This window comes from Fukomys damarensis, unplaced genomic scaffold (genome assembly GCF_012274545.1).
Source record: "Fukomys damarensis isolate Sample0158 unplaced genomic scaffold, DMR_v1.0_HiC HiC_scaffold_7, whole genome shotgun sequence".
NCBI classification, from domain to species: domain Eukaryota; kingdom Metazoa; phylum Chordata; class Mammalia; order Rodentia; family Bathyergidae; genus Fukomys; species Fukomys damarensis.
Window position 1 is genome coordinate 22,866,223 of NW_022900919.1, and position 12,264 is coordinate 22,878,486.

General features: G+C 51.4%; 1 protein-coding gene across 2 annotated transcripts in view; it reads right to left on the minus strand.

Moving 5' to 3' along the window:
• The window catches only part of Il16 (interleukin 16), a 96,690-nt gene extending 85,304 nt beyond the window's left edge, over positions 1 to 11,386 (minus strand). The window contains exon 1 of one of the 2 annotated variants that reach the window (XM_010621188.3): positions 10,808 to 11,386. In XM_010621188.3, coding sequence (XP_010619490.1) covers positions 10,808 to 10,847 — 40 coding nt within the window. In that variant the 5' untranslated portion in view covers positions 10,848 to 11,386. Of the gene's footprint in view, positions 1 to 452; positions 590 to 10,807 lie in introns of those variants that run through there. The other variant, XM_033761121.1, reaches the window with a different exon arrangement.
• Positions 11,387 to 12,264: the final 878 nt, after the last annotated feature.

The window sequence follows — 12,264 nt, forward strand, 5'->3', positions numbered from 1 at the left end:
AAAAAAAAAAAAAAAAAAAAAAAGCAAAGGGAGAGCCAACAGACAGGCAAAGAGCTCTCTCCTGCTGGTCAAGGGTGGCAGAGCTGCCCACACCTCATGCCCACTGGGGGAGGAGGGGTCTGGCCAATGGCTCAGACTCCTTTGGGTGCCTGCTGCCCTCTCCCTGCCTCCCTCCCTTCTTCCATCTCCTTCCACATCCTCAGTCCCAAGGACGAGCCTGGGCCCAAAGGCAGCAATCCCAGGGTCAGAGCTCTCTGCCCATGGACTCCCGAAACTGCCTCCTCCTATACCCCATGGTGAGACATGGTGCACAGGGGTCCCCGCCCAAGTGACCCTCTTCTGCCTGGCCCCAGCACAGCTTCCAAATGGGAAATGAGTCCTAACAAGCCAGGCCCTCCCACCAGGGGCAGCCACTCGCCTCCTGGGCAAACAGCTGAGGGTCCGTCACTCACCCAGTGCCCACGACTTCCCTGCACATGGCCTGCAGGGTGGTGCCCACTTCCTGCTCCTGTCTGCAGATGCCCAGCAGGTCCCACAGCACCAGATGTCCCTGGGCAGCCCAGAGTCCAGGCCAGGTTCAGGTGTGGCAGAGTGAGCTGCAACGCTCCTGCCTCACACGGAGGTAGCCCTGAGTCACAGATCCACTCCGACAAGAGGACAATGCAGGTCGGAGTCTGCCTTCACCACCTGCCTGGACAGGTGACTCTGGGCAAGTGTGTCCTGCCTGGCACAGATCCACTTGAAGACTCCTAACCAGAGCCATCTGACTTCTCCACATGAAGAAGCTTGGTCCAAAAAGGGGGAGCTCAGCCTAGGAACAAAGTCGTCCATCTGCTGGGCTGGCAGGGACAATGGAGGCAGACCCACTGCAGAGCCAGGGAGCCTCTGTGGGGTCTCTCCCTGCCCTGGACAGAACAGAGGTACCAGGAGGGCAGGTAGGTAACAGGTATCACTGGGCACCTATAGCCTAACAGCCCCTGGCACATGCTGGGAACTTTCCACAAACATCATCCCACACCACCCTGCTAGAACAGTCTGAGTGATCATGCCCATCTCATAGGTGGAGAAAGCCATTGCCCAAAAATTACTGAGCACCTACTTACTGTATGCTATGCTTGGTCGCCTTGAGTCACAGCTGATCACTGGCTCAGCAAAATCAAATAACCTCCCCCAGGTCACACAGCTAGCAAGTTACCCAGCCAGGAGTCTCATCAAGATCCACCTGACTGCAAAGTCCAGGCTCTTCTGCCATATCACACTGCCTTTCTGTGCTAAATTCCCCTACAATGACAACGAGGCTCTTAGCAGCTGATACAGCACTGTGGTTCTCAAGCCTGGTCCTCCAGCCAGTGGTCACATCTGTCTGCTAGACTCTAGACCCCAGCCAAGCCTCCTGAAGGTACCCCCCCCAACCTTGGCAGCCCCCTTTGTGGGCCAAGTATTATTCCCATGGAGAAGGCAGATGGTGTGCTGGGCACAAGAGCCAGCAACCTGTCTTACATAACCACACTGGAAACCACAGCCTACAGGATGCCACACTCCTGGTCCCCATGGTACATGTGATCAGAGAGCTTTTCCCACGCATGTCCCTTCAAGAGCCTAATCTCAGGGTGACATTTAACCCATCCGTCCCCCAGAGAGCATCCCACACATCTCCCCAAAGCACAGCCTCTGTGCAGAGTTCCTACGCAAGGCTGCAATCTCTGTGTGGCCCTCTCTTCTAAACAACAGAATGCTTTCTGCCGCTCACCACCAAATGTTTCCAGGCTTCCTGGAGGCTTTAATGAGGATGTAGGTACAGTTTGTAGGAAGCCCTGGAAATTCCACTGCAGGCCGTGGGGTCGAGCCACTGTGGGGGAACCAGCCCGTGGTCACACAAGGTGGCCTTTGTCAGCCAGCACCAGGGAGAGTGAGGCATTGTGGGTCAAACCTGGAATGGCAGGGGATAGCTGAAGTGCAGGGAGCGGGATGTTGCTCAGTGCTGCTTCTGTGTGGGCCCCCCAAGCCCAGTGCAGCCTGGCTCAGCTGGGCCTCGGCCCCTTATCATGGCTATCTTAGTGTGAGCAGCTCCGTACTTGAGCCCATGGTGACCATCCTCTCTATCCGGGATCACAAGGCCTGTAAATGGATCTACTTGCAGATGATCTGTTTTTTCTAACACTCAGAAGAGGAATTTAGTCCAGGCCCACACCACGTACACCCAGGGAGGTTTCACCTCAAGGAAGAAACTCTTTTACACCTAGGGTCCAGGCCACTGTGAGCTCAGCCCTAGCCATGGCATAATTTTTGTCCCTGTATCTGCCAGATAGAATCGGGCACTGCTGCTGCAGTTACTGAGGCTGAGACAGCAGAGGGGTGTTGCTAACAGCCTTGAAAGCACAAGAAGGAAATGGCCACATGCTCCTTTCATTGCTATTATAATTTTCTCTTGGTGTGAAAACTAATACAGTTTGCCTCCTCAGGCTTTTTCCCACTGTATGTGCACACACACGTGTGCGCACACACACACACACACACACACACACACACACACACACACACATAAACACATGCACACATGCATACGGACAGGCACACACACACACATATGACCCTCTATAAGAACAGCTGGTATCTACAGGCAGTTGTCCATGTGCCAAATATTCTGATGAGCTCTTTATTTCTTTGTGTCCTATCAGCAGTTCCAGGCAGGAGTCTCTATATTTATGCCCATTTTATAGTCTTTGGGGCACACAGCTGCAGAGTAGCCTAGAGGCACTGTCTCTGAGCCCTGGACCTGGCCATAGGGAGCAGCACAGTGTGAGGTCAGGGAGGAGCCATTTCCCAGGGAAGACTGTTCCCCCTGGACACCCCCAGCTGATGGAGCTCAGACATCTACTTGATAAGCTATTCCAATGCTTCACAAACAGCCTGTATTTTCTCCAGCTAACCCCCTCGTTTAATACAAAAGTAATGGATTTGTGGAAGCAAGTAAAGACTCAGAAGGGAAATGCCAAAGTTTGTCCTCACAACAGGGTCACCTCCCATTCAGATCAAACAGAAGCAAACAAAGAGGGCTGGAGTCGAGCAGCACAGAGGCCCAGCTCTGAGCTCAGCTTGTCCTGACATTTTCCTTAACCTCAGTTCTCACCTCCATACAATCGGAGCAAAACCTCAACAGACTCACAGCATTCTAAGCCAACAAGTATCCAGCATTCTTTAAAAGCCCTCAGGAATTCCTTATGCTGTGAAGTTCGGGTCATCAGACTGTATTATCATGATGCAGAATAGGACTCAACAATCTCAACCAGAAATATAACATCATGATATAGTGACAGCAAAGGCTCTACCCAACTGGGACTTTCACCCCACAGGCAAGGCTGAGGCCAGGACTCGATAGTTTGATTGCTCACCCTGATTTATAGTTACCAACCGTAAGAACCCAAGAAGCCCCTAAGTCCAGCAAGTGCATGCCCAAGGCAATGAGGTCAAGTGCTGTCAGTCCCTTGACTTCCACTCCAAGGCCTCTTCTCCTTCTGCAACAGGCAGATTCAAACCAAGGCCTTAGCTTCATATGAAAATTGTAGCAAATTTCCATGTAGACCATGCTGTGCTCTCTTGGGGCTTCCTTCCTGTCAACTTGCCAGTTTAGGGACTGCATCCTTTCAAAGTAATGTTCCCTCCTTAATGGATAGCCCCAAGCCTATCCCCAGCTCCCAGATCCATACCTCCAGTTTTGCACTGCCTGGTGACTTCTGACTTTTATTTCCCATCATTCGCTTAACATCTAATAATTCTCTTGGCTTCTCCCCAATTAAATTTACTTCTTTCCCAAACTCCCATATTTAGGTCATTGTCCCTGACATCGGCCAACTACTCACACCCAAAACCCCAGCATGAAGGAGTTAAGAGCAAGGCCTCTGAAGCCAGATTTCCTGGGTTGGTTATCACACTTGTGTTGGCTGGGTGCAGGCTCAGAGGCAGGTTGGGCAGCATCTACCTCTCCATGGACAGCTTCTCTCATCTGCAGAATGGTTGCTGCACTGACATCGAGCACACACAGGCTGTTCTAGGACTAAATGCAATCGCACTTGGAAAAGGCTCGGCAGAGTGCACCCCACGAGTGCAAGCCTTACTAATCTTGTCTCCTCACTCCGTTCCTCCCCGTCACATCCAGAGTGTCAGTGATTCCAGTCGACTTCAACCCCTGAAGACAGCCCGATCCCATCCATTTTTCCCATCTCTGCTCCACCATCCAAATCCACCCACTTTCTCCTACACTCACTTCTACATGGGCCACTGTAATCCATTTCCTACACAACACTGGCTAGAGTCTTTGAAAATGTAAATTTAGATCATGACATTGGCCTACATGAAATTCTCAAGGATTTTGCACTAAGATTTTTATTTATTTTCTTTCTTTCTTTCGTTCTTTATTGGTACCGGGGATCAAACTCAAAACCTTGTTCTTGCAAAGCAGGTGGCAGCACCACTGAGCTAAATTCCTGGCCCAATTTTTTAATATGTTTTATTTCTCAGAGCAGCTTTAGGTTTGTAGAAAAATTATGCAGACAGTACAGAGTTCCCTTTCCACACACACAATTTCCCCTACTAGGCACGCTTTGCATTAATATTACACGTTTACAATAGATAAACCTACGGATACATAAGAACTGAAGTCCCAGCTGACCTTCAGTGTTCACTCTGTGTCTCAGTGTTCCATGGGTTTTGAAAATAATAGTGACTGCATCCACCACTATCAGATCATCAAAAAGAATGCATTTGCTGCCCTAAAATTACCCACCATGTGCACCAATCCCTGGCTTCTCCCAGACTTGCAATGCTTTTTCAAAATAAAATCCAATTCCTCACTATGGTCCCAGAGAGTTACATAATCTGACCCATTTATCCACAGCCCACATCCCCCTCCTGCTTCCTGCAGTGCATGGTCACTTTGACCCTCCAGCTTGCTCTTTAACAAGCTGAGCCCAGGTTGCCCTAAGCCTTTAGTCCCCAGCTGCTCCCTCTTCCTGGAAGGTCCCTTTTGCAGGTCTCCCTAAATCCCAATCTGAACACCCCTCCAGTGCTCCCCAGTACATCTCCCTTGTTTATTTTCTTCGTGGACCTTGCCACCATCTGAAGGCGATCTCTAATCTATCTGGGTGACTGCACTGTCCATCTGCCCACTCTGGAGCCTATGCCTCACACAGTCACCGCCAGCCTAGTTCACAGCAGGGTCCCCACCACAAGGACTTGCCTGGCCCATAAGTTCTCCATAAACATTTGCTGAGTGACTCAGTGTACAACTGAATGAATAAATAAATGACTAATGCCATATAATGAGTTTCCACATTTGTTTGTGTTTAGGGTTTACAAAGCGCTCTTACAGATGTTGCCCTGGTCTTATTCCTGTGAGTAGACTTGGGTTTAAATGGCACTTTAAATACACTCACTCATCTGTCCCAGCTCCTCAAGGCTGGATTAGGAGAGAATAAGGTTGTTCTCTGCAAGAGAAGGGCATTTATTTCCAAGAGCATTAATAACTCTTCAACTTAAACATAGGCAGAATCACTTGGTTTAACTCATAGCTACAAGACAAAGAGAAAATGCTTGGAGATCCAGAAGCTGGGTGGACTAATACGAGAACAATAACCATTTGCGTAGCAGTTGCTGTGACTTGGACGTAATATCTCTCTCCCGTGTACCCTGGAGGGTTGGCCCCACAGTGGTACCTTTTTCCCCATTCACAAGGGAATCCCTGGGTAGGAAAACAACTTTCCCAAGGCACAGAGCAGGATGGGGGCCAAGGTAATGTGACAGCACAGTCCAGGCAGCCCTTGTCCTTACAGCAAAAGTGGAGGTTCCCTGCCTCTCCCATCGGCCCCATCACCTGGAGGGAGTGGTCATGCTTGAGGGATGCCCCCTTTGAGGCCAAGATTAGGAAGGACAGCCAAGCCTTTCCAGCTGGCAGGGAGAAAGGCCAGGTATTAGGGAAAGGCATGTCCAGGGAAGAGGGGAGGTGTCCACGCCACACGGCTTGGGTCTTGCGTTTACAGAGCTGGAGTCAGCTGAGGCCCTCTTTTCTGGCTCCTACAGGATTCCATAAATGCCTCAAACGGCTGGCCCACATGTGTGTCCAGCCCAGGAAAGGGAGGAGGCCGAGATGGCCCATGCTGTGCCAGGCACTTACACTTTTGGTCTTTCTGCCCACACCGTTATCTGGGGAACGCTGCTTCCTGCCTCACACCAGAAACCAACATTTTTAAAGATGAAGAAATACCTTCTTTCCCTTCTTAATTTTTTATTGTCATGATGTGACTGACTCAAAGTGTAAAAATGTTAAACCCCTGCTGGAATTGCAGACTGGTCTCCCTCACGCTTGAAGTTCCGCCAGATGTTCCGTGCCTCCTCCACCTACACACATCAGCACAGGGCTTCCAAGTGGGCTCTCGCATCCCAAATCGGCCCATGAGTTAGGAGCTGCCATCTGTGCTCCAAGCACGCTGACCACTCTCCTCTATTGCCCTGTGCGGTAACTGTGAGCGCCTTTGACACCCAGAGCGGCCCGTGCCTGGCTCATCCACAGTGGCCCCCAGAGGCAGGGCGCACACTGACGTGAACGGTGGCCTAGGAGCCCAGCGTCTGTGTCCTTTCCCTGGGATGCTGCTAAGCAGTTCTGTGCTCTGGGATAAGCCATCCCCATCTCTGAGCAGAGGATTTCTCATTTGTAAAACAGGTTATTATGATTGAAATAAAAATATCTCCATGCCTGACACACAGGGTGGCTCAACAAATAACAGCGCCCTCTGCTACAGCTGGGCATGGGAGATGGCCTGTGTTGAGAGGGGCCCTCTCCACCTGTGACTCATAATGCTTCGGTGGTGCAGGCAGCTGGGGACACATGTGCCCGGGAAACACAACGACAGCCCCAGAGGGAACCACCACCTCAGGACATGCAATTGCAAGCTGAGCCTGGGTACCCTTCTCCTGGCCACACTGGTCCAACTCCTGAGTGACACACCTGCTGCTCCTAATCCCACAGTCAAGACCCAGAGCAGCAACCTGCCCACAGGCCCAGGGACAGCCCAGGCCACTTTATCTTGCTTCTTTTTGGTGGTGTGGCCCAGAAGAACCCCTGTCTCGAGTTGCTCCCTTGTCCCGGGACCCAGTCACTGACTGCCCCTGAACCCAACAGGAGGCCTGTCTCCACAGTCAGGGCCTGGGCAGGTAGGGCTGGGGAGCTCGGAGCAGGTGGGTAGTGACATGTCATACATTATCGACGTAAACAAAGCACGAGAGCATCAGAGCACTCTGGTGAAGCTTCATGTCTTGCTAGGGGCATGTGCTACACTTGTGTGTATACTCTCCAAATCTAACTGGATGGTATGCCTAAGACGTGCACTGCACCATATGTAAATCTTACCTGAGAGAATAGCAAATGAAAATTGTTTGAACTGTAATTCATCCTACACACACAGACGTGTAGTGAGGCCAACACATATGGGAATTCATCAAAAATTATAGGGACACACACCTGTGATCCTAGCACTGTCAGAGGCTGAGACAGGGAGATCGCAAGTTCGAGCCCAGCATGGCAACCTACTTAGCAAGACCTTGTCTGGGAATGTGGCTCTGTGTGAAGGCCCTGAGTTCAATCCCCAGTGCCAAAAATTTAAGAACTAATTAAGGTAGATGTGCACACATCTAGAGGAACTGAGAGATAGGTATAAACAGGGAATACTGTAAAATATTATTTATAGACTCCAAACAATGAGTATGTGCCTGTTGGCCCATTCCTTTCCACTCCCCTGTGTGTTTAAAAATCACTACATCTTATTTTGGGAAAAACAAAATTGAAAGAAGGCTAAAGAGTCCATAATGAGGGAAACAGTAAACTCTGGTTTAGGCTTCAGAGATGGTGTTTCTGACGACTCTGCAGGAATGGAGAAGTTATCCACAACCCAACTTCCCCTAGAAACTCCCTGCGCCCCTATTGGGCCACTTGTCACACAGGACAAGGGCCTTCGCTCCCCAGGTGGGGAAGGCAAGATGCTCTGACTGGGTGACCAGGAGGAGGAGTGGCTAGTGAAGAGGGACTTCGCAGGATGTGCCCCAGGCCCCTCAACTAAGGGTGCACCACTGGGGGGCACCAGCCTGGGCGGTGGGGACAGCTTGCCACCAAAGGGAGTCTTGCCCACCAGCGGAAAGCTTTATTCTCCTTGAACTAATGAATTACTTACTTAAAGTTGCTGCAAGAAAAGCAGCCTACCTGGAAACACTCTAAAAGGGCACACAGTGGTGAGATCAGGGGAATACATCCAAAACAGTTTCTTTCCCAGTCCTGTGGGACACTTTGCCATCCACTTGCCCAGGGCCGTTTCCCTACTGTCCCCAACCTGAGTACTTCACATCCCATGGAAACCATTCAAGCAGGACTTCCTCTGGGAAACCCACCAGGACCCACAGATTAGAAGCCCTACCCCATGTCCCTTTCCGTCTTTCATATTTGCCCAGCATATTGCTGGTTTAATGGGTCCCACAAACTCCCCAGAGCCAACACAGAACCTGGAGCCTAGAATGCCCTAAACAGATCTTTGTTTGAAAGTGAATTTCAAGTGTACAGGAAAGTGATTTCTCTCTCTGTATATTGAAAAGTAAATAGAAAATTAGGAAGGGCAAGGGCAAGGGAAGAAAAGTAATAAAATAAAGCCAGCTACATGCATGTTGGCCCCAGGCTACATCACACAGCTCTTAACTGTCAAAGACTAGTGCAGTGGCTCCTGTGGTTGTCCTCTTCCCTGAGAGAAATGTCGAGGTGCACAAAGGCGGGTGGCAGAACTCCCCAGCCACTCCTGAGTGGCTCCAGTCCAGCTCACAGCTCCTCCATATCAACAGTTGGTCCTTTTACAAGGTGCCCCAGAGATCATGATTCTTATTGTCCAGCAGAAGGAATTGAGGTACCTATGGTCATGGGACCCAGCTACAGTTGGGGGCACAGTCAAACACATTGGCCCCATGCTCAGTACCTATGCCATGGAGTGGTAAGAGTTCCTAAAGGTTGTTTCTACCTAATTCCCCTCTACCCGCTTTCTACACAGGGACGCTGGGACCCGGACACCGAAAGGGACATTTGTAAGACCATGCTGCCGTGTAAGGATGCAGCGGGTCAGGTGTCCGAGTATTTAGCGCCCAGTCTTCTAAACAGCTGAACTCAGAAGGAAGGCAGTCAGCCCAGTTTATCAGGTGGGTGCTGTGAACTGTCACCCAGGTCAGCCTCTCACTCTAGGACCACAGCCAGCAGAAAGGCTGCTCACACAGCTCACAGCCTGGTCCTGCTGGCATCGCCTTCAGCCAAAGACAGCCACCTTGCCCGGAGTCAGGCCAGGTCCCGAGGCAGCCCACGTGCAGGGAGACAAGCTGTGGAGTCAGCGGGACCAGCCGAGGCCCAGCCTGTCCTTCTGTGCAGTTTTACCTCATCCCTTAGAAGACAGGGTTCCCAGAGCACTCTGCAGTGAACTTCCGATACACAAATCTCTGCCTGAGTCTGTTGCCAAGGAAACCTAACCAAAAGCGAGGCAGCCAGGGACAGGAAGTGGTCAGACCTCCCTGTGAATGAAAGTGGAGAAGCTCCTTCTCCCAAACACTGAGCACCCATTACACAACAGGTCAGATCCCCTGTGTAAATCCATCCTTCCCTGTCTTCGACCCCCAGGGGGCGTTCCAGGGTCCGGCCCATTTCCTGCTGGACAAGAACGCTCGAGCTTTCCAGCTTTCATCTCCAAGTCCTGAGTGTCTGAGATGGTTGTTTCTCAGAGTTCACTTGTTCACTGAACTGTGTATGTACCGCTCAGGGTACTTCACAAGTTTTATGTCATTTACTGCTTCTCCCATCCTGTGAGGTAGGAATTCATTGAAATACCTTTTCCAAGCTTGAGTAGCCTGCTCCTCTCAGAGCCAAGATCCCAGGCCAGGTGGCCAAACCCACAGCAGGGCCCCAGGCCCTACTCTTGGCTGCCTTTCTCCAGAGTCCAGTAGGGACTGAATGGAACCTGACCTAGCCACCCCCAGGGCTTGCCATTGCCTCCTGGAGCGGGAGGAGTCATAATTTGCTTTTGACTAGGCTTCTTCCTTTTTAAAGAAAACCATGTGTTACTCCTTCATGCCAAAGTTAAAACAGAACTGAAGTTTCACCAGCACCAATGTTAAAATTGGGCAAAAGGGTTAAAATCCCCTGCCCATGACTGTTTATGTTTCCGGAGCAAAAGGAGGAAGTTGTTATAAGAAATGATCTCATCGAGTGGGCTGTACCTGCTGGAAAGCAGGGGGTCCAAGCCAGGGAGCCGAGGCCCCTCCCCAGCCTGAGATCCAAGGATGGGAGGGTCCCTCCTGCTCCAGACTCAGAGCTGCTCCAGGAGCTGAGCAGCTCCCTCTTCCGTTCTGCATCTGCAGCAACCCAGGCAAGCTGGTAGGGTCCCTGATGGCCACAGCATCTAGAAGGCGGAGGCCACCTCCCTGCTGCGTCCCTGCTCAGAGGGGTGGGCAAGACTCACAGCAGGAGCGAGGGTACAGAGAAAGGCCTCGTCCTCATGCTCTGTGCTGGGGGTCCTGCGAAATGCCCCTTGCCCTCTGCCACACCAGGTGGAGCTCAGCCAGCCACTGCAAGGACACACGTGTGCACACACACTCACACATGTGCACACCCAGTCTCACACCCTGCACAGTGTAACCCAGCCACTCTTCCACCCTGCAGGCGGGTGTCAGAACCCATCAGAACCTCCAGCCGCCCTCCCTGAAGATCCCCGGAGACAGATGAAAAAGCTACACTTACCCGGCTCCCTTCTGGGGAAGACTCTTCTCTGCGAGCTCATGAGTGCAGGGCTTGGAGGGCGAGGGAGAGCCCAGAAGGGTCCCACCAAGCAGAGCCAGATGTCGTAGGGGGTCCACCGCAGCTCAGATTTGAATGGGAGTTAAAACTACAAAGTAACTCCTCGTTAGAACTGTTTTTCCTCCGCAGGGAGGGAGAGAAAAAAAATCCTTTTCCCTCTGCCAGAAAATCTTTAACATTTCACAACGGTTGCTTGCAACTCCTGCCCTCCTTGCGAAGCAAATGTGTATGAAGGCAATGTTATTTCACTGAATCAAGCCCTCAGATCGTACGCCTTTTCCTGTACCACAAACAGAAATGTAAAACCTCAAACTTTCCTTTGGAGTCTGAGAGGGCAGAGCCCGGCACTTTCTGAGGTCTAATACATGGAAAATGGGCTGCGAGGCTGCTGCTAGGATGAACCCATGCGCTCCAGCCACAGCCCCCGCCCCTGGCATTTCTAATGAGTCCTGAGGTGTTTGTGCTCTTGCCTGGGACAAACACAACACCTCACACCCCAGCCCCGCGTTGAAGTGATTCATTTTCTCCCTCACACACACCACACACCAACACAGTGCCTGTTTAATCCAAGTAAAAAACGTCTTTCATAAAATCTGCAAAGGACGTGGGCAGGGCAACCTATGGTGAATGCATCCAGTGTCCCCCGAAGGGCAGCAGGGCTCTGGGGAAGGTGGGGGCTCACATGCACGAGGACAGCAGCAGGCGCCGTGACCCTGCCACCACGGCAGGACAGACAGACGAAGAGGGGAGCCACCCTGCTCGGCATTCCTTCTGACAAATTCGCACCAGGTTTTATTTCTGAACTTGGATGAGACATACTGTTATTTCAAATGGCCAGTTTGACTGTGGGGTTAAATAAATCTCTGGAGTGATACTGAAAAGAGCAAAAGAATATGAAGTAAGCAGAAAAACAGAACTGGAAAACGGGGAAGATCAATACCTCCTTTAATGGCTGAGGAGTGTGGTGGTCCTGTGGACGTAGCCGAGTGAGATTGGATGGGAGGGAGGGAAATCCTGTTTTGTTTGACAGAGAGATCCAAGCTCACCCAGAACACAAGGGAGGCCCTGGTCCCTGGTCCAGGGCTCTGGGTTTGCCCTCCACATCCCTGCTGCAGTGGCCTCCTACCCAGCGACAATGTCCTTGCTATCTCGGGCTCTAGCCCTGCTTAGCCCCACTCTGGTCACATCACACACACACACACACACACACACACACACACACACACACACACACACACACACCAACACACACACACCAGCACCCCTTAGAAAATCGTCTGAAGCAGTGTGGCAGGTTGCCAGAAACACCACTGCCATCAGCACCTCAGGGTGGGACAGCTCCCAGCAGCACCCTCACCCCAAGATGACGGTGGGACCCCGGTGTGGACCCTGGTGTGGAT